Raw genomic sequence first — 24,272 nt, forward strand, 5'->3', positions numbered from 1 at the left:
GTGATTTATTGTGAGCCTATATCATTCACCTTCCTTCCGTTGACTGTTGAAGTTAGGCCACGCCTATTTCCGGCGAACATGGCCATCTCTCGCCCCCTTTCTTAGTTTGATGTCAGTCAGCTCAGGATCGTCGCAAGGATAGGATCGTTTTGTGCCCAGCGTAGAGCAGCGCCTCCGTTGTACAGCGAATTCTTGAATCTCCACCTAGACGGTGAATTGGTGAAGCAGGCTTGCAGCGAATTGCAGCGTTGATGTTCATCACAGGTGCCTAGTCATTCGTTTGGCCCCCCTCCACTGACCAGTATTTCTGTTCAATTTTCTAGGCTTAAGTTTGGTTAGCTTTTGAATGAGTAAGTGATTGTATTCACTTGTTATTTGAATTCATGAGTCCACTAGTGACCGTGAAATTCTCCTTTTGAATTCATTTTGAGATTCATATAATGTAAATTTATTTCATTGTAATCAATAAATTTACGGTTCTTTTCTTTGAGCTTAATATACTTAGATTCGTGTTTTATTTCTCCACATTAAGCTTATTTTAGTTGCCGCTCCTAGTTTGCACAAACTCCTTACATTATATATATATATATATATATATATATATATATATATATATTTTATATATATATATATATATATATATATATATATATATATATATATATATATATATATATATTTCTAACAAGAAACTGTATATATATATAGATATATATATATATATATATATATATATATATATACAGTCTCTTGTTAGAAAGTCTCTCCAGAATTTAATGAAATTGAAAGTTGCAACTAGGGGTCTGGATGTGGGTCTAGGTGTTTTCCTTGTAGCTGGGTGAAGTTATAATGATAATCATAATCTACAGTGGATGAATGCGATATAACACGATAGGCTGTAAAAGGCCTGTTCAGACGCAAGTTGTAATCAGCAACATTCAGACGCTAACTGTTGAACAAAAAGTACATGATGAGATATTAATTAGTAATTAGGATAACAACCCGTTTCTCTTGATCACATTTGATGCATGTTTTGTTTTTGTTTTTTAACTACCAAACAATGTTTTCCAGGTAAATATTTTCCGAACACCCCATTCCATCGGCCCATGCTCTCCATTTGCTGCTTGTCATTACCAGACAATGTTGGCAACAGTAAGCAAAGGCCTGTCTAGGTCGTGATCTATGAAACGAGATGTTTTTATAATATTAATTTTACTGTACAAAACAGAGATTTGCATCAAAGTATATAAGAATATGGCCTCTGTGTTGAGAGGTCCATATTAATTTTCCCTAAATCTCTGGCATTTGGTGGTCATTTCAGGTGGCAACATTTGAATTCCCGCCAGATATCATGTATGACCGACATGATGGTGGACAGCTGCGTCTGTATGGAAGGGAAGTGGAGTTGATAAGAGTACTCTCCACCGCCTGCAACTTCACAGTAAACTTCCTGGAGCCTCCACCGGGTAAGGAGATTTCTATCAGAAGGTTGGTTATTGTTTATTGTTCACATCAGACCACGTAGGACTGAGCAACTGATCACCCCCTCCCCCTTTCAATGCCATAGCTGAGTATCCTAGTCCCGTGCCCATTCACTCCCATGGGAACAATAATGAATTAGTAGGAAAAGTAGAATATTTTTAATTTACATAAAATATTCAATTAAGGTCGTTTTTTCCTACTCTTCCGTATGTTTCACAGTTGCATGAATAAAATTTTTTATGATACTTGAACTTCCAACAGCTGCATGAGGTAATCCAGCAGAAGCTAAAAGAATCCTTTATTGCAAAATGGTTAAAGGTTAATATATTTATCAACCATTTTCAGTTCCGTAATGATATTGATCGCCTGATGAAGGCCTGAATAGAGATATACCAGTACGGGATGGTACAAGTGATTCAACGATATAGAATAAGCACAGCAAAGCTGTGCAGCCGTACCTCACAACAACATGCTTTCCGAAACCTAGAGGCTTACAGCGTGTGCAAATATCATGGGCAGCCCTAAAACTTGTTGTTAAAAAAAATGAATTAAAAGTTTTCTGTAACGGTTACTAGACAAAGATTCGTAAGAACAGTATCTCCTTCCTAGAAAAGGGATATTCCCTGGTCACTCCAAGCAAACTGCAGGGTATAGAAAAAAAAAAAGCCAAATGTTCAACAGTAAGGTATACCCTGTGACAAAACCGGCGTCCCTCTGTGTCAGCCCTCCTTAAATGACAGTTTAGTCGCTCCCCAGGTGGGAGTGGGAGGAAGAAGGGGGCGAGCGTGAGTCTGGGCTTTTCCTCAACAGATGCATGGTTGCTTGAAACGACCTTCATCTCCAGTGATTGGGTAAGGAAAATGTATCAAGCTCAGTCAGTTAGGAATCCTAATCTTATGTCTCAGAGCACGAAGACGATGGTAGATGAAGATGATAGATCATGATGAACCAGGTTGATGGTGACATGATGGATGATATATGTTGGATTAGGATGACATGATGGATGATGGACGACGGATGATGGATGGTAAGGATGATGAACGGATGATCGATGATGATTCATGATGGTAGATGATAACGTTAGATGATAGTGATGGATGATGATGATAGATGATTGATGATAAACGGTGGATGACAGATGATGGATGATAAATGACAGGTGATGATGGATGGAGATGATTTATGATGATAACGATGCCTGACTGATGATGGGTACCGGTACTGATTATGTGTGATGGGTGACGATTATAAACGATTGTTGAGCGGTTATGGGTGGTATTGGACGATTGATGAGGATGATGGGTGATGAAAATGGATGACGATCGATGATAATGATGGATGATGATGATGGATAATAATGACACATCATCATGATGGATGATAATAGAGGTAATGATGGATGATAACAATAAATAATGGATGACAGATGGTGGCCGATGATGACTCGACGGATGAAGATGATGGATGATGGTCGACGGATGGTAATGACATGATAATGATGGACGAGGGGTAAGGATGATGGATGATTACGATGCCAGATGACCGATTATAATGTTCATAATGATTGAAAATGATAGATGTTCATAATGGGTGATAATGGCAATGATGGATGGCAGAGATGAATGATGATGATGCATGACGATGGCAAATTGTCATAATAGATGATGGGTAATGTTAATTACTCAAGGATGGTATATTATGGATGATGATGAACGATGGATGAAGGTGGTGGAGGGTGATGATGGGTGATGTGCAATGATAAATGACGGATGATGATGATGGAAATGTATGATGATGACGGTTGATGATGATGGACGGTGGGTGGTGATGATTGATGATGAAACTGGATGATGTATGGATGATTATGATTAGATAGGTGATGATGGATAATGATGAACGATTGAAGATGGGTGATGATGGGTGAGGGATGATGAATAATGATGTATGACATGATGTATGATTGATGACGGATGATGATGATGGATGACAGATGATCGATGATGAAGACAGATGATGGTGATAAGTAATGGATGACGATAGTGGACGTAGGCTTAAAATGAGGGATGACGAAGTTGGACGATTGGCGAGGATGATGGATGACGATGACGGACAATGGATGATGTTGTAGGATGAACACTGATAACAGATGATGGATGGTGGATGGCAGATGACAGATATTGATGATGAACGATAGATGAGGGTGATGGATGATAAATGATGGATGAGGGTGAGAGATAATGAATGACAAATGATGATGATAGTTGGTGATGGTGATAGTGACGATGATGATGATGATGATGACTATGATGATGATAGTGACGATGATGATGATGATGATGATGGTGACAGTGGATGACAGATGAAGGACGAGGGGCGATAGATAAAGGATAATGGGTGACCGACGATAGATGATGATGAATGGTGAGTGATGGATGATGGTAATGGTTGACGGATGATGATGATGATGGTTGATGGTGATGATGACGATGGACAATGGTAAATGATGATAATGATGATAACGGATGATGTTTAATGATGATAATGACGATGATGGAGAATGGTTAATGATGATAATGAATATAATGATGATGATGATGATGGACAAAGGTGATGATAATGATCATGGCGGTGATGAATAATAATGATGATGGTTGTTCTCTTGTTGTTTTTATTGTTTGTTGCTGCTGCTGCTGTTGTTGCTGCTGCTGTTGTAGCTGCTGCTGTTGTTGCTGCTGCTCTTGCTGTTATTTTTGATGCTGTTGTTGCAGTTGGTGTTACTCTTCTTGGTTTTGTTGCTGTTGTTATCGGCCTTATTATTACCGTATTACTGATAATTAGATATGCAGAATCGGGAAGAAATACATCACAACACATAAAATATAACTAAATGTATCCACCCATTCTTCTGTCTGCCTCTCTGTCAGTTTAGATTATTATGACCATCTGTCTTTTTAGAACTTTCAGTTCTAAATCAGTGTTCTGCATATATGGGCATTAATATGTCATAAAGCAATATGTAATAGTTATAGGCATGTAATAATAATAGGCATTAGTATACGTCATAACACAATATGTACCACTTACACAATATGCAATGTCCAATGCTCAGGTAGAGACGTACACATCCTCTAGCCAGAATGCAAACACAAAATGAAAGGCAAACATTTTTCAGACGATCAAGAATCCTATTATGTAGCAAACACATGGGGTAACTGATGAAAGCTGGTTAGCTCACGTGGATCGAAAACTACTAGTCATCACACACACACACACACACACACACACACACACACACACACTGGGCAATGTATATTCCCGGAAATCAGGTATAGCAGTCAGAGAGCTAGAAGAGACCAGAGAAGGCAGAAAGGGATTGAAGAGATCGGCTAGTGTAAGACATTCGCCGTCATCCTGACAATACGTGGGTTCATAACTCTGTCCATGACACCACGATATCAGTGTCACAATAAACCCCATAACCCAATAGTGTCTATAATTCACCTTCACCTACGATACCAGATAGAGGGGCAAGTGAGACAGAGAAAAGACCTACTTCATGATAACACCCCGAGTGAGCTATCCAATGCCTCACGACTTTATATTGGTAGCAACGATTCTCCACATCATCCACATTATCGACAATGGTTTTCACGTGTCTACCTGTCTACCTATTTACCTCCCTATCTTCCCTAATAACGCTGGTGACAGTAGTAAAAGAAGATAGAAGAGATGCGGTAACGTAGCGGTAATGATGCGTAAAAGAAGAAAGAAGAGACAGCAATGAAGAAGACGATTATTACAAGTTTCTACGACGTATCTATGATTTCAGTGACAAAAATTCTACTACCAACTATATTAGTCAACAGCAACTATTTACGATTTACAGCTTACGATCGACTAAAACAAGTTAATCACTAGAAGAAGAAGATGAAACAGATGAAGAAAAGCAAGACAGAGTAAGCAAGAGAAAATGAGGAAGGAATAGGAAGTAACAGCTCTTGACCAAGCTGTGAATATTGTTTTGACGCTGCACAAGCACCCGATCTCCAACCCTCCACCACAACTCCACAACTCCAAAAGAACTCCACAACTCCACACCAACGTAGCGGAAATGCGGTGGCACTGACGTGTGAGCTGTGTTGACATTCCCTACCTACCACATCACTACTACTAACTACCACCACTATCATAATCCTCTACCAGCATCTCCTACCATCATTTCTACAACAATAGTTATTAGTCAGTTTAATATTTAATCTTTTCAGGATGGCATTAGGACTTAATCATTTAAAATACAGATAGCCTACATATATATACTTAAAATAATATTATCATCATCATCATCATCATCATCATCCGGTCCTTCTTTCCCACCATAGGACAGGGTGAGGAGCAGCAACGTCCAGACAGCCCAAGTTTGCTGGACCACACTAATTTTCACTCATCATTCAAGCCCCCGGAATCCTGGCTTTATCTGATATGCCAAAAACATTCACTACATTCTGTAGCTTGATATTAAAGAGTTCGACAGAGTCAATCCGGATGCTGTCAAGTTACCTGATCATGCACTTCTACTCACATCATTCATCCGGCCAGCTCAGTCTTTTGCCAGTCCCCTAGCCTCACCGACTTCCATACCTCTCTTCCTCACACACTCATCCAACACATCCCTCAACCTTCTTATGGCCTGCGTCGCCTCCTCCCTTCTTCAAATTGGCTCAGATATACCTTTTTCACCACTATGTTTATATCCGTTCTATCCACATGACCATACCATCTCAGTATACTCTTGTCAATTCTGGTGTCGATAAAGTTCCTCACTCCGCATCTTTCACGAATCATATAATTTCGTATCCTATCCACTCTCTGTACTCCACATAAATTCCTCAGCAACCCCTTCTCCACTGCTCTCATTCTTGACTTTTCATTTTCATGCCACACTGTACTCTCACATCCATATGTTATAGATGGCACTAGCACTCCCTCATGTAAGCCTTGCGCAGCTGGAGCATTCAATCTACTGTTTCTTATCAAGGCCTTCATAGCACCAGCTACTTTCCTTCCTTATGTCACTCTACTTTCCAAGACCTTTCCATATTTTTCTCTCTTTTCAATCACTGTACCCAGGTACTTGAACTCTCACCAATTTCAGTCTTTCTCCATTCACTGTAACATCAAACTGGGAGTCACTTTCCCTCTCAGTAACCATCACTATACTCTTTTCCACATTTACTTTCAAGGTACGACGCTCACAGACATCGGCAATTCTGCACTAGTCTACCAAGTTCTTGCCTGGTTTTTGCAAGCAATATTGCATCATCAGCATACAACAAATTTGATATATTCCATCCATCACCATGCATTATCTAAAATAATATTGAAGCATTAATTCATTTATCAGTATTAAAGTAATATCAATACAATAGTCTAACAATAACTAACAGTTATAATTATATACACAGTACCCTCGTGTCTAAGACAGTAACATTGTCGCCTGAGAGTCCCAGCTTGGACGAGAAATTTCTTGGAAAAATTAAAAGTCACAAAATCTCCAAAAAGTGCCTCTAGAAACATCAACCTATACCTGTTTTGGCACCAAAACAAATTTCCTCACCTTGAAAGTATATGCTTCTCAGCATGTTATCTCCAGCTTAGTATTAAAGTTATCTCCGGCTTTGTAGCATGAGGCAGATGGCAGGACTTCAAGGGGTTAGCAGACGGTTTCCTAGGCATGGTTATGTAAGGAGAGGCAATAGCCTAGGAGCAAATGCTGAGTGCAACACGCAGTGTGTCCACAACGCTCTAGTGAGGGAGACAAAAGCAAGCACTGCCTGCTCATCACATGACCAGATGCCAATATATTATTGGACAACATCGCAACCACGTCATTCTCCCAGATGCGGGAACCGTGATGGACTGGGTGAGACCGTCATAGCTGTATTCTCCTCAGATTTTGGTCGTAATGAACTGTTGGTTCCTTAATGAATGCAGGTAACCATATTACAGCAATATATTGGATTATTATTTATAGTCTCCATTTTGGACAAACCCGTCTTGGACACGAGGGTACCGTATATATATATATATATATATATATATATATATATATATATTAGTTCATTCATATTTCCCAACCATATAACTTTCATAACTCAGTGACTGACAATATCCACTTTACACTGATATATATTATGTGTTTTATAATTTCAGTTTAGTGAGGAATCAAGAGAAATATGCTATCTAGTGAGTAATACCATTATGTATTAAAAAAAAATCATTGCTAGATGAATTAGCATTATCATTCCTTTATAGCCATACACAAGTAGGAATAGAAAACGAGCACAAAGAAAAAAGATAAAAACTAGGAAACACAGAATCCACCAGAAAAACAAAATAAACAACAAGAAACAGGTGAAATTTACCCAGAAATACATAATGATGACGATTGGTGAAAGTTTTCAGATGCAGACTGAGAATTATTGAAACTTTATACATATCATAATCAAGATGATCTGAATCAGAGAGTATACAAATCAGGAAAAACATATGAAATAGCTTAAATGACAACTGCAACGAAATTGTAGTGAAAATGGACAAAGATACTTCCAGTGCATTCACTTCTTCACAGCACAGTGTATGTTTACCATCAGGATAAAAATCTTACAAATTTTTCAGGTACTGATAAAGACGGATTAGATATCCAGACAGTGCTAGATGAATGTCAACAGCATTTCGTTAGAAGAAAAATTACAAAGAAGAAGAAAAAAAAAGCTGCTTTTTATCAGCAAGAATATATCAGGAACATTGCCTAGCTGGCAATTTGTTTAAGTCAGACAAGACTTTGAAAGCTCAAATATATGGTGAGTTCAAGACAGAATTTCTCAGGAATTTCTCTGGAGGCAAGAATTTTTTAGTTGGTATAGCCCCAGATATACATGAAATAGCTGACCTTCTAAAGCAAACACATTCTTACTAAGATCTGGATAACTGCAGATATGTCCACCATTAAAAGGATTATGCTATCTGGCGTAGAAAACTCATATTGGATTGAAGATGACGGCCATATGTCACCAATGCATGTCGTTCACATCATTGGATATATAGCTGCTTCATGTAAATTGCCTGAATGGGTGCTGAAAATAGCTAAGACAATATCTTATATTCCAGGAATGTATTTCTTAGATTATATATGAGGCGGAGTTTCACTGCAACAAAGCCAGTGTGACTGAAATATCACAGTGCAATAAAACATGGATGAAATTAGCAGAGACTGTTGCAAGGATAAATAAATCTGGTCCAAGTAAAGACCAAAGACAGTCTCGACCAGAGCACAGACAAACGGTCAACTGAACTCAAGAACTCGCTCACACATATCAGGCAACAGGCAGGCTCAGAGTTTCGGGCATAACCCAGGCACACAACGTGCGAAAGAATGACCAAGATATGTTAAATCACCTCGTAGCTCAAACTCGAAAGATAGGCTATGTTACTACTGTGCAAATCCAGGCCACACAAGATCTGAAAGTTACATAAAAAATAGAGGGTTTCAACCCTACTGTGGGAAACACGAAACTGTCTGTCACTGGACCTCAGACTGTAAAACAACAGAGAAACTGATAACTGCCTACAGGTCAGGGGAAGAATGTATCAGCACAAAAGACCAGAATACATTTTAAAAGGTTAACAAAGAGGAAGTATACAGAAATGAAAGCATTTTTGGTTTCTGCTTTTTGTGAAGATAAAAAAGATTTCATTATTATTGAATTCTGGCACACCAGTCAATCTAACAACATAAGATGAAATAGAAAGAATCTTTAAATTAGAAGAAAGGTAACATTCATGGAGGAACAAAACTTAGATTAACACACTGTAGATGGTAAAGGAATACTAGTAAGAGATATGGTTGCGTTAGACATCAGATTTACAGACTATCAAAACAATTTATCATTTAAAGCAAAAATGCTCCTTGGCCTAAGTATGATGAGAGAAGAAAATATTTTTCTGATGCAACATTTCAGTGGAATACATATCGATAATGAATTAATTTATGAGTCACAATAAAGAGTAAACTGGAGAAGTGGAATGCTATTGTACTGGAAGAAACTTGTAAAGTGAAAGGACTCTCAGTAGATAACGTTTTATGTTGGATATATAACAAAGGGGAAATGAATGTCTTTCTAATAAACCTGATGAATGGAGATGTGAACATCAAGAGAGGAACTTGTATATGTAATTTAGAGACTTGTCCATCTGCTGTACATGAAGTGACAATAGCTGGAGTGTCAAGCAAAGTAAAATCGTCAGAGAGAGAGAGAGAGAGAGAGATTGCATAAAAGAGGATTTGATTCACTCAGAAAACTTTAATGTGGACAATGATCTACTGGATTTACTACAGAAACATCGACAGATTGTCACATTACCCAATGAAAAATTAGGCTATACCAGATAAATGTAAAACGTCACACAACGTACACTAGATTAATGTAAAATAAATCACACAACCTACTTATATGCCAGCACAGAGAGCTGCACATTCACAGCATGCATTAGCTAGACAATATGTGGTGTTAAGTTTGGATATTGCTGAATCTTCAGTGTCCCCATGGAATCCACCACATTTTTTTCGACTTAAACAAAATGGAGAAATGCGGGAAGTTATTGATTATTGCAAACTTAATCAAGAAACAATTCCTGACCGTTTTCCTATGCCAGTGTTAAATGATGTCTTACAAAATATTGGACTGGAAAATAAAGTACTTTAAACAATCGATTTGTTCAGTGGATATTACCAGATAGTCAGATGAAGAATCACACAAATACACAGTATTTTCTACAAATAGTGGCATTTTCAATACTGAAAGATGCCAAGGGGCTTTGTATGGCAATAAGAACAATGGAAGAGTACTTGCAGAAATCAGACCAACTCCTAAACAAGGTAGCCAACGCTGGATTAAAAATTAAGCTGTTTAACCCGCCCCATCCCGACATTTTCTGGGCAGTGGTACGCCCCAGTCCCGACTTTTTTTGGACCTTTTTTTCTTTTTTGGCTCAAACATCCGCTTTTGGTGATAAACATCGAAAATTCATAGAAAAATCGCTCACCTGAGGTTTAAAATACTCGATCTAGGTACGAGTACCTCCTTACCTGACTAGGTTTTCTAACAGGCTGGCACCAAAGAAAACGAGTTCTAAGGGAGGGTAACTACTTGATCCACTCATAAACAGTATTTATTTATTTACTTGGTACGAATTTATGTGTAGTACAAGAGTATATTGGTTTTCAAACAGTAATATAGGCATTATAAGCATTGTTTCACTCACTAACTCATCACCATTCATGACCTTTTTTTCCCACATTACCTGATCATCATTTCTGACTGTTTCTTCCTCTAATGCTATGTAAACTTTGTCCTCCACATTGTCATCGATTGGGGAATCACTCTGGCCCTGAATGTCTTTATTGGCCAGGTCACTGGTAACAGGTGAATTGCCGAGACAATGGCATGCAGGGGGGGGGGGAGAGGTTATGCGGTGTAAGGCATTGTCCCTGCTTGGCATCTTGTAGAGAAATAGAGGAAGGTGTCCCGTGTATACATGCCAAAAATCACTCACGAAATAACTCGCGAAAATTGAAAATTGTGCAAATTAGGGACCTTGCAATGTTGCCGTGTTAATTCACATCTCCGGGATATGAGTGCACATCATGTGAGGACGTGAATTCACGTCTCCGGGACGCGGCGGATTAAAAGTATTATTTCCTTTACAGAAATGAAACTCCTAGGCCATAGGCTGGATGTAGAGGGTATCCACACCTCAGATGAAAAAATACAAGCAGTAAGGGATTTCCCTGAACCCACAAATGTCAGTGAAGTTCGACACCTTATAGGACTTAAAGATCTTGTATACAAGGATTATCCAATGTAGCAGAGCCATTATTCCACCTTTAAAAAAAAAAAAAAAGCAATATTTCAATGGACAAAAACAACAGTTACCATTTAATGATTTTAAAGGTAAACTTACATGTGCACCTGATTTAGCATATCCAAACTTTGATAAACCATTTAAATTTCCACAGTGTTTCACTTTTCCTCCTGGCTGTGATGTTCCCTTAAAAAGGTCCGATCAACAGGCTATGCCATTCGTACGAAATCCACGAATCGATTTCAAAGGTTGTGCTCTGGATTTTGATGCGAATACTTTGTGTATTCATCCGCCCATGCTTGGAGTTGCCAGGTTGTCCTTTTAGCATCCTCCACACTGCATCACGCATTACATAACCACATGAGCCCTAATGATGGGAATTCAGGCTCTTTCAAGGGAGCTGCCTCATTTGGCTCAGTTCAGGCAAGAGAGCCAGCCCTTTTGGTTCTTTCGGCTTTCAAATGGCTTCTCATTTAGTACCACATTGGCTTTTATAAAATTTACCCAAATATACCAATATTGCACCTTATGGTAAAAAATAAATAAAAAGGATGCAGTCACAAAAATGTAAATTCCAGAAACATATTCTTCTCTCTAAACATCTTGGAAACAATCTCATTGACAATAAGATTATGCATATTCAGCATTTACTGTTGGTAAAATCAAATTACCCTTACACATACAGTGTATTTCAACTCAAAGGCCATGTGGAGGACTTTGCATATGTAATGCACACTTAAAAATGTACATCTTCCATTTGTAATGTAAATAACGAATAAAACCTTCATTGTCATATAAAAGACAAAAAATAATATTAGCTAAATCTGGCAACCAAAGAAGAGTAACTTTGAAATGCAATAGAACATTATCTGCATATTCATGAAAAAAACAAACTTAATATTGATTATATGAAGATGGTACACATCTTGCCAAATAACAAATATATAATATATGAGTCATGTGCGCTCTCAGCTTGAATAATGCTCACCCTTGTGGAATGGATGTGGAGAGGTTGCATTAAAACAACTCGACAAAATTCAGAACAAAGCTGTTAAAATTATTAACAACCCTGCCATTACAAATAAACTACCTCCCCTACAAGTAAGAAGGAACGTTGCCTCCCTTGCATTATTTTACAGATATTTTTATGGCAAATTCTCAGACGATGTTGCGTCCATGATGCCATCTCTCCATGCATTCCCTCGTGCTATGCAGGCATCTGGTAGCGCTCATGACTGGAATGTCACTCATCTGTAATGCAGAATTTCTGCCTATCAGAATTCTTTCATTCCCCAAACTGCATCTCTCTGGAAGTCGCTTCCCCAGGGTTGTTTCCCTCCATACTTCAACCCACAGCTGTTCAAGTCAAACTGTTACAGATATTTTATTAACAGAGGACATCAGTAATCTGGTGTATGGATTATTTTTTTATTCATTTGTTTTTCGTTCCTCTGTTCTGTTATCTGAAAAAAAATATATATATATATAATATGGAAAACAGCAGCAACAAGTCTTACTTGTATCTGTTAACAGTGGAACACTAACATTATAACAGAAGGTTGTACGTGACCTCTTTAAACATGTCACTCATTTTGTCTTTATGGCAGAGTGGCGTGACGAAAAACTAGGGACTGATCTGGCTTCTTCTCTCTAAATCAAAGTAGCCTCAAATGTCGCAAGTACTGTAGCATATTTCATATGTTATTAGCATACAGCTGCAAAAATTAGCCCAATCCACTACTTTTCACCCAATCTGGCAACTCTGTGACGGTACCTTGTGACTAAACCTCCATATAGAGTTGAGGGTTACCAGCATAGATTGTCTTCAACAACAAACAGATGTCTCACTCTGCTTGATTTTTAGTAGTGATTGAAAAGCGGTGTTTGTGGGTTGTATTTAACAAATGAGTGACCGTCCTGCCATTCTCTTTTTTATTAATTTACCAAGAAAATTACAGAAAAAAATAAACAGCTCCCAGAAGGGAGCCAGCTCCCATTGTCCACTTAAAAGAGCCGGCTCTATAAGCCGGATCATTCATGCCACTAATAAGCCCAGTTTGCTTCAGGAAGTCATGGCATCTAAAGGTTGTTTGTTGTGTTTGCCCTAGTCCTCAACTTGGCTTGGTGTTACCAAGAAAAGAGGTGCTAGAGGTCGTATTCCAAAGAAAATGAAGTATGCACGTACTGATGATGGTGATTCTAGTAATTCTAGTGTGGAAAATACTGTAAAACCTCTGAAAAATCAAAAAGTTTTGCTTTTTTGTCATGTTTTTTTCTTTATCTTGTTTATTGATACAAATTCTATTGCACTGAAAATGGGTAACTTTTGTGTGGATTGCTGCAACAAGGGTATCCCTCTCACCACCTTCACCGCAGTTGTGATTAAAGGCTTAGGAGTTGTATTGGTGCAAGACAATAGATGTGATAAATATCACCCAACTGCATTTGCCAGTAAACAAACAAAAGTGACAGAGAGAAACTATTGTACCACAGACCTCGAAGCTCTCGTATTAATATTTACACTACAAAAATTATTTTGTGACATTGTATATGATCACAAAATTTACCTCTATACTGACCATAAGCCCCTCTTGGGCATGTTTCAGGAAAAACTCCTCAGTGGGAGGAGAGCACAATGGAAATGTACAGTCTAGAATTACAATTTAAATATTCGCTACATAAAACGAAAAGCAAACATAGCACCAGACGCTCTGTCACAAAATCCAACAATGACCAGTGTCACTACAGTTATTCTAAGGGAAGCAAACACCAACCATGAACAAATATCATAGGCAGAAACACAGGACCCAGTATGGTCTGAAGTTATATAGAGAAGGGTGATGGTTCGGACAGTGGGATGGTTCGGACAGTGCATTTCCTGAGTAAGGTATGGGACCTAGGGCTGCGAGGTCTTGTGTGAAAGTGCAAGAGTTTGTTTGCTTCTTCCACACAGAATTTCCAAGCTATAAATGCCACACTTTTTGATGCAAGTCATATATATATATATACTGTATATATATATATATATATATATATATATGTATTTATATATTTGAACCTCCTATGTTTTAATTTGAGTGTATATAGTAAGCTATATTTCCATGAATGTGTCGAGCAGTGAATTGCCCATTATTATAGTGAATCTACATCATATGTACGGTAGAAGATACTGTTATCAGATATAAATGTTACTCTCGTGTGAAATTTTAGGGTGCCATTCAGTTAATTACATAGATTTGAGAATAATTTGGATAGTTGAGAAGGGGGTGGTTCATCAGTAGCAGAACTATCCCTGACTGCAATATGCATTAAAAAGCCATAAGTCATTCAGTCAAACAGAAATTGGGAAATAAATAGATAAAATGAGAGATTAAGAATCTTTTGCAATCTGAAATAGAGGTCCGGAAAGTGAGAAGTGAAGTCATAATTCCAGAGAGAGAGAGGGGGGGAGAGGGAGGAAGGGAGGGAGAGATCAGGCCAGTTATGCATCTTTTAAGTCTGAGTAAGAGGTTAAGTCAGTTATACATAATTTTGATTCATTTAAATTCAGTATAAACAAAATATGTTTTCGAACAATTATGAAGGAATTATTTTGGATAGTGGAGTTAGATTTATGCCTGAACGAGAGAGAGAGAGAGAGAGAGAGAGAGAGAGAGAGAGAGAGAGAGAGAGAAAGAGAGATTGGATCAATTATGCATCATTTTAAATCAGAAAGTAAGAGGCTAATTTAATTATCCATAACTCTGGTGAAACTTATTTCAGTTTTAAAATATTATTTTTTAACAAATATGAAGAGACTCATTTGGACTCTGAAGTTTAATTTTGTACTGTAGGAAAATCAAATATCTTTGAATTTATAAATTTTGTTTTTTTAGCCAATCAAAGTCCCATAATTTTCATGAGGTGCCAGGCAATACATGTGGCCAAACCATTCCATCTATCTGTCTGGTTTGGATGATTTAGAAACTTGTGTTTTGTTAACTACCCGATTTACCTCTAAACTGAAAAGAAATAAGGTTTTGATATTATGAGGCTGAAGACCCATATAATGAGGCAACATCTTAAAATTAACATAATTACACTACTGCTCAAACCTGAATTTTGGAAATATATATATATATATTTTTTAACCCACTGCATCCCAGTGTCATGAATACATGTCGAACTGGGGACATCCGGGTGATATGTATACATGATCTAGTGTTTTGTGCCATTGTCTGAATATTCAGCTGGCTTTTTCCACCACACGCAGCCACTGGCAACCCTCTGTCACGCTTCACAATCACACTCCAGTTACCTGTGTACCTCCATAATGAATAGACCTATGCAAAAAATTTTCCCTGTGGCTGGACCCTTGGCTGAGCACCCGCAGCCACCCACTTCAACACCAATGAAGTCCAGAGGCTCGAAGAAGAAAAGCCTTAGTGATATTGTGATAGGGAGAGAATTAGACTTGGCATTATTGCCAGCTGTGAGTGGTGACTCTTCCTCTGAGGAATGTGACCTCGCCATGATGAGTGTTGAAACTTATGAGTCAGATGAGTAGGTTGACCATGAGTTCTCCATTTATGTGCCAGTTGTTTTCCCCTGTACGTTCATTTGCCATTTCCAATGATGAAAATGGTTCAGAGGATATTGACAATCCTGGAGAGGGGATACTAGCACATTGGAGAAGATGGAAAAGGAAGTAGGGAGTGGAGACAGGGAGGAGGTGGAGGAGGAGGGAGGAGGAAGTTCCTTAGGGCAAGCCTCACACCAGCGTGTGACTCCAGTCCTACCATGGATTTTTCACCCAAACTATCATTACACTAACCTCCACTAACCACTCTACCACCCAGTTGACCTGTCACTCATCCTGCTTCTCAACCTGCCTCACTGTGTGCCTCGCAATGTTGCCTGTCTCACCACATGCCTCGCCACGCGCCTCACCACATACCTTGCCACACTGGCCTGCCTCACCACATGCCTTGCCACACCAGCCTGCCACACCATGTGCCACGTAATGCCGGGCTGCCTCGCCATTTGCCTTGCAACACCACCCTACCTCATCACAACAGCCAGGTATGTCTGGGTATGCAGGTGCAGGTGCACAGCCACAATCATTTTATGGCTGCCATCGCCTGGATTCACCATCGCCATCACCAGCAAGATCACCGTCACCAGCATCATCATCATCATCATGACCAATACCTGCCTCATCAAGTGATTATTTGCCAGATTCTCCAAAAGGCACCCTGCTAGGAGCTGAGGCAGGGCACCGGGCAGGCCATGTGCATGGCAGGCAAGCCAGGGACCAATGGTAGATATGTTGGAGACCTTCACCTGGAAGGAAGGGATAGGGTTCAGCCTGATGTACCTGTGTTTGATGAGTTAAATGCAGGTGTGCAGCCAGAATTCCCTTGCAGTGCAACATCCACTCCTGTTGATTATTTTATTTTATTTATTTTTTTTTTAACCATGACATGGATTTCATTGTAAAGGAAATCAGTGCATTCAGGGAATACTGCTGCAATTAGGGTGAAACCTTACACATTTGTGAAAGTGCAAAAATGAGGGAGTGGACAATGAATATAAATGAGATGCATGTTTGGCTTGCATTGACAATGTTGATGCCATGCATAAAAACCACAATATCCATGACTACTGGTTGGTGGACGATATTGCATCAACACCTCTGTTTGGTAAGTACAAGTATATGCCATGGGACAGATAGCTCTACATCCTCTGATACCTGCATTTCTTTTCCAACATAGGCCCACATCTGAACCATAGATTATGAAAAATTCACTCGATTTTGGAAATGAAGGAAAACTTTAGATCATATTTCAGATCATTCCAGAAAGTTGTTATTTATGAGTCACTTGTTCTTTTCAGGGGACAGCTTACCCTCAAATAGTACTGTACATATCATCAAAGAGACATCAGTTTTGAATAAAGTTTTTTGTTTTGTGTCATTGTAAGATTGTCTTCTTGACAGATTTTACTGAGTATACAGCAAGTAATACGGAGTTATCGAAGGAAGACCACCATGGCTTCTCTGGCTCAGTCGTGAAGAAGTTCATGGACAGGTACTTTGGTGGCAACCATTTCCTGTTTACTGATAATTACTACACTGTGCCAAATCTTGCAAAGTACCTGCAAGAACACAAAACTGGGTTGTGTGGCACTGTCCATGCAAAGAGGAAACATTGGCTAGCTCTTCCCAAGGGCACTGTGCTGGGGAGTACAGAAGCTTGAAATCAGGTAAACTACTTGCCTTTCTCTGGCACGATAAGTGAAAGGTATGTGTCCTCTCCACGGACCATGAAGGTAAGTTGGTAAACACGGGCAAGATCGATAAAAGAACGAGGCAGCCAGTCTTCAGGCCTGATGCAGTTATCGACTACAACGTCAACATGCTACTGGTTGATAAATCTGATGTGCAGATTGGCACCATTAATTGTCTGAGGTAGTGCTGTAAGTGATAGAAGAAGGCATCTGTACACATACTTGACATCTGTGTACTGAACGCCTTCATTCTTTACAAGCACATAACACATACTGTACAAGCACATCCCTCAGACAGTTTGAGAAGGATGTCATTTACAGCCTCCTGCAGAAATATGGCCAAGTAATGCCTGCTGGGAAATGAAGGCACAGTGTACAGCAACTGCCTGACAGGCTGCAGTGCAGGGACTACCTCAGTAGGCATTACCTGGAAGCACTGCCTTAATGACCTGCAGACAAAGAAGCCTTCCAGCATTGCTATGTTTCTGCCAACTCATCGCGCCAAAACAGCAACACCGTAGGACGAGGTGGTGTGATGAATGTCAGGTGGCACTGTGCACCTCCTGTTTCTTTGAGATTCACTCAAAGACAGAGTTGTAGAAGTCTGGGTCGTATGTACAAGTGTTAATTTAGTACATATGTGAGTTTTTGTGTAATTAGAAAAAAAAAATTGCTCTTTGTATATATATGTGAATAATGGAAGCAGAATGTTTGTTTCACGATGAAGTCAGTACCTTATTTTTTATTGAAAGTTTTCTTGAAAGGATGCTCTGCTTGCTGTGACAAAGAGGATAAGCAGTTCATGCAATTAAAGCAACAGAAACCCTTCAGCAGGAGTATGTCTGGGGTGGACAGAATCTTGGCAAACAAGGAGGCTCGTAAGCGGCATAGAGGTGATCAAACCAATGCTCGAAAACAAAAACGCAAGCTCTTCGCACAGCAGATGAAAATGGCTGTACCATCCAGTTCGGTTGATGTTGAAGGCTGTAGCGTTACCTCATCAGCAGAGTCTGAAAATGAATTTCAAGGGCCAATGACGTCCCAACAAATTAGACGGCAAAGTGGTAAAGCTAAGAAAACCATTGCTTAACTAAGAAGTAGCAGCTTTGTCATACTGCAGTTGGTCGCTGGACCACCAGAAAAGGAACTGCCAGTTTGACGAAAGCTGCTTTGATGAAGAAAAAGTGATGAATTATTCCTACGCTTAGTGTTTTGTATTCTTTGTGTTCTTTTAGCACTCACATATAGAATGTCTATGGGAACTTATTGAAAATACATATTTCGTTTTTTGTTTGGAAATCCGTCGATGTTGTGTTTCAATTTAATTTTTTTCAGTTTCAATAAATTTTTCGGAGTCTGTCGATGTGTTTTCTAATAATTTTTCGGAGTTACGGCATTGGGAGTAAACCTCTAAAAATTGTGATAACCTTTCTTCAAATTTCTCACATAGTGCCTTCTGTGATGATAAGGAACATATTATATAGCCTTGTGGAAGTGAAACAGTTTCTACTTTTGGGGGAGTGTTATGTAAATATATATATATATATATATATATATATATATATATATATATATATATATTTATTTATATATATATATATATCAATGCTACCTGGTGCATCCCTGAGTGATAGACAGGGGAAGGCCTGCAGATATACGAGGTACCATCTTAGTGATCGGTGAAGACATGGGACCTCCATAGATAGATATGGTTCCATAGGAATGTACTTAATTAGGTGGCAAAAAAAATTACATCTGAGGAGAAGCTATATCTGGCAGAGAGAGTGAGATTGATTTACCACAATCCTCCCCCAACGAAATATGAATTCGATTCTCAATTATTTGACAGACGTTCCTGTTGGATCATCACCTACTAAAGAAGTCCAGCTGCACTGTCTTCTTTACATAGAGGCAGGTGCCACCAAAAGTGAGTGAGGCACTGTTTCGTGCCAATCAGAGACTGGGATGTTAAACAAATTCAAACCCATGAATCCATCTACCTGGAAGTAATTTTAGAGCTCATGGTGCAGATTACAAATATGATACCTTAATGGTTGAATGAGAAAACATTTGTTGGGATATTTTAGGTCTGAGTGGAGATCCACAGAAAAGAAGAAAATTAGTTCAAGCTGGAAGAACAACAACCACTTATTTTACTACAGAAGAAGCCAGAATGAGAGAAGTAAGTGGAGTAGGGTTTCCATTAACAGAAAATCTTGGCCAGAGTACATAATTAGAATTCAGCACCTGTATCTGGACACAGTAGCATGGACTGTAATTAGACTAGGCAAGATACACCCTCAAAAGAAATAGAAGTATATGCACCGATCACTCAGAGCCTCAAGATGAAGAAAGAAAAGAAACATTATCATGATGACATCTCCCAAACTGTGAGAGGGGAGAAAAGACCAGATATACTATACTTTTAGACTTTCAGTGCAAATTGAGGTGCAAATCGCAAAAATGGAGGAGGATGTATGGGAAAAACTCGGACTTAGAAGCAGCTTCAAGGTGAAAATGGTAGCAAATTTTGCTGAAATGTTGTGTAACATGAGAATAATGAACATATTCTTTCACAAAAGAACGGAGAGAAAATGGAACTGTAGAAGTCAAGGTGGAGAAAAAATGAAATCAGACTTCATTATAGCAGAGAAGAATAACAGACATCAATGTCACAGTTGTCAACGTAGTAAATATAGGGATAGTGACCATAGAATGATAAGTTGCACATCGAGATTCAGTTTCAGATGAAGAAAGAAAGAAGTTGAGATTAAAAATAAAGATGTGCCTAATAAAAGTAGTGAAACAAAGCAGCTTTTTCAAGTTGCAATAAGTAAACAGATTTCAGGCTCTAAGTTATGCTGCTTAACGACTGCTGATAAGTTGAATGATAGCCTGACAAAATTATCCTGAGAATCAGCTGAGGTAGTAGGGAAAGCTATTACAGCCAAAACCAACAAGTCTTCAAAAATGAACCTCAAGCTGATGAATGCAAGAAAGGAGATGATAATCGAAACAAAGAAATATGGAAAATAGAAGGAGTGGAGATTAAAGTATGCTTATGAACAAGAGACAGAGAAAAGAAAAATGAAAGAGAAACATTGATCCAGCTTCAATGAAACCAGAAGAAAAAAATCTCAAATCCAAGGGTCGGAAGTAAAATGGCACTAGAAAAACAAGAAGTCATATCACTGAAAGAGAAAAACAGTGTTTGTCATTAAATGCAGAGAGAGTATGCTGAAGAGAATCTGAAGAATTTTGCACTAAGAACTGTATGCATCAAAGATAATAGTGTGCCGATAGCTAACTATACAATTGACACACGTGGAAATACCTGAAAGGTAACTCCCACTGAAGCAAACATTTCACTTTTAGTATGAAAAGAGGCAAGGCCCCAGGAGAAGATGGTATAGTAACAGATTTACAGTCAGATGCAGGAGTAGACATACACAAAAGACCAGCTCACTTATTTACTCAGTGTATAAAGAAGAAAAAAATTCCAAAAACATGGTGCAGTACAATAGTTATTTGCTTTATAATAAAGGTACCTCAGTGGATCATAGTAATTATTGAACCATTAAGCTTATTACCAGATTAATTATAAACTCTTCACTAACTGTGCTTACGACTAGGAGATAACAACACATTTGGATGGAAACCATCACTTTGAGCAGGTATGATTCCAAAGTGAGAAGTTGACCATTGATCATGTAAATAGTGAAAACTGTAGAATATATGAAACAAAAAAACAGTGCTTAGGGTTTTGTTGATTACAAAAAGGTTTTCTGATTCATTTGGAGCACATAGCAATTCACAAATTCATTGCCTTAACAAGGAGTATATAAGAACACTGTAGAACTGCTTCGGAAACAGCCAGAAGACATTGCACGGTAAGTTCATTGACCTAAATAGAGAAAGGTCTGAAAGTAAGGGCTGAAGGTGAACCGAAGTAAAACCAATGTTTAATCCAGATACACCAAAGATTATCATCGTGAATAAGCCAACAAATTCTTGAAAAATGTCGAGGAGTACAGTTACCTGGGCCAAATGTTGAAACTAATAGAAAAGGTCATGATAGCGAAATAAAAGATGCATTTCAATTGAATGCAAGGCTTCTGGCAAACACAGGAGACATCATGAAAAAGGGCAGAAGTTTGCCATTATGTAATGAAACAAAATGAAGCCTGTCCATTCTCTTGCTGGTACTGGGACCCACAGTTGCCAACTCATTACTTTTGACGAGAAGCAGGGAAGCTATGATGCCTCCAAAAAGCATGATGCCAATCGTGCGAAAACTTTTTCTCTGATGAAAGTTTTTATGCTTTTATGACAACAAAAGCTTCATTTTGTATGGGCTCAGCCACACCCTAATGACGACAAATGCCGTCACGTGTGCAGAGGGTGAATATAACAAATGTTATAATCCCAGCTATGATGTATAGTTGTCACACCTGGAAACTGACAAAATCAATTGAAAATAAATTAATCCCATAACCGTAGAGTTGTTGGGAGTGTATTGTAAGCGTGTCCTATGGGATATTCAGGTGTTCCGACTGACTTTTTAAAAATATTTGCCAAAAATCAGTTAATAGTCCTAGAATAATATAATTATATAAACCTTTAGCACGCCATATGTTCAACTTCTCCTGCGAGTGTTTCTTGAGCACTTTCTCGTCTACCGTAGGACTTGTGGAGACTACTGGAAGTTGGGTAACGAAGTACTCCACTTTACACTGCCCGATACCCCTTAATATGGTTACCACTGCCTGATATTATAACTACAAACACAGTTCTATGAATTCCAAGTAGTATGGAATCTATATACCAAAAAAAAAAAAAAGTTCTGTAAAAGCAATGTACATTATATGAAGAGCACATCACTTCGAGCTTTCCTCCTGTGCTTGCAGTCCTTGGTTGTATTCTGAGCGAAGAGCGCTATTTATTATTTATAAACACACTCACACTTTATATTCCGAGTACTTTATTACACTTATTTATATATACAATATTTATCCATAAATTTCTTTCAGTTCTAAGTACTTTATTTTCCACTCCCAGGCATTCACTTTCTCATTCTGCTAAACTAGCATAGAGAGCAAAGCTGTCACTTTCACTTTATTACTCCCAGTATTGCCATACATGCTAGAGTGAAACTTTCACTTTCACTTTTCATTACTCCTGAATTATTTATACTTTCGTTTTCTTATATTACTACTTATTTACATTTTATTTACATTCTCTATTTTACTTACATTATTTACATTTCTATTTTTATTTACACTGTATGTTATGGCACTGTCACTTGCAGTAACTTATAAAAACTATTTTCCACTGTTCAGTTATATTTACATTCATTGCTTTCACTTGCTGAATACATATTATTTACACATTATTTACATTTCCACTTGCACTGTTTTAGAGTCACCAGAAAGATACATAGTCACTGTCCATCATTATCATTTATAAATTAGCCAGTTCATGTTCCACAGCAGAGTCACTTAGCCCTTTACTGCTTCCCACACGAGGTTTAGTAGGGGTAGAGGTCACCAGGAGCCCATTGCATGGGGCTAAAAAGCAGCGGAATTGGACAGGCGCGAATCCGGAGCTTGGTTTCACCTTGAAAGACGACAGTAAACTTGAATGCTGTGGCCTAGGGGCAGTGAAGGGTTGACAATGACAACGTAGTGACAGCTGCTAATTTATACGCTATGTAAATGTTTGCAGCAGGAGATGTAGGACACATACGTAATAAATTAGGTAGTTCCAGGTAGAATGTAAATATCACTTAGGCTTCTCCCTTCCTTTCTTATATATACTTTTATTATGAACACAGGTCATGTATGGCATAATTCAAGGGGAAATAAACTGGGAAGAATGTAGCAAAACGAGTGCACGTGAGGTGTTTGCCAGGTGATAAGTAGCCCATTCCAGATGTATGGCAGGATCAATTACTTTTTCTCTTTCTTTTTAATATATTATTTGGTATAAGAATAGCAAGGCATAGGACACATTTCAATGGATAAAATGAGTGGGAAAATCTGTCCAGGGATTTGTGTAGCTGCAGCACAGCTGCTGGTCATGCTCTTTTAGAAGAGTGTACTGGAGGGGAAGTGAGAGGGGAGCTTCAAGGACAGGGAGAAAAATGGTAAATTGTCAATAATGGATGGGAGTACAGATGACATTAGCAGAACTAAGTATAAATGGACACAATATGGTAGTACTGATAGATGATACAACCCACCATTTGAAGAAGCCCGGGCAAATTCAAAAGCAACACAGAATCACAAAAGTGATGCCCAGTAGTACGATCCCTTGCTCCCGAAAGCGTCACGAAAGTGATGCCCCATGATTAAGGGGTTACATGTGTTCGCAAAGAGCAATAAAGAGGTCAAGTACTGGGAATATCTTTAAGAGGAAGGAAAAGATCAACGCATTGGGTGAGAGAATTATAAAAGAATAGAAATGGACGTGGCCATACCATGCAGCAGGAATAAGGGATAACCAATGAGGCAGAAAGCTGACTGACTAGACTCCAAGAGACTGTAGGTATAGAAGAAAAAGGCCAAACTGTAGGTGGCGAGAATTGAGATGGAGAAGTATGC

At 38.6% G+C, this 24,272-nt stretch overlaps 1 protein-coding gene across 1 annotated transcript in view; it reads left to right on the plus strand.

The window, feature by feature from the left end:
* LOC145396980 (glutamate receptor ionotropic, delta-1-like) overlaps positions 1–24,272 on the plus strand; it is a 159,733-nt gene that overhangs the window by 47,653 nt on the left and 87,808 nt on the right. The window contains exon 3 of the mRNA XM_080270209.1: positions 1,322–1,466. Coding sequence (XP_080126335.1) covers positions 1,322–1,466 — 145 coding nt within the window. The remainder of the gene's footprint in view (positions 1–1,321; positions 1,467–24,272) is intronic.

Source organism: Coenobita brevimanus, chromosome 40 (assembly GCF_032717465.1).
Source record: "Coenobita brevimanus isolate Jiangsu-jjx chromosome 40, ASM3271746v2, whole genome shotgun sequence".
NCBI classification, from domain to species: Eukaryota; Metazoa; Arthropoda; class Malacostraca; order Decapoda; family Coenobitidae; genus Coenobita; species Coenobita brevimanus.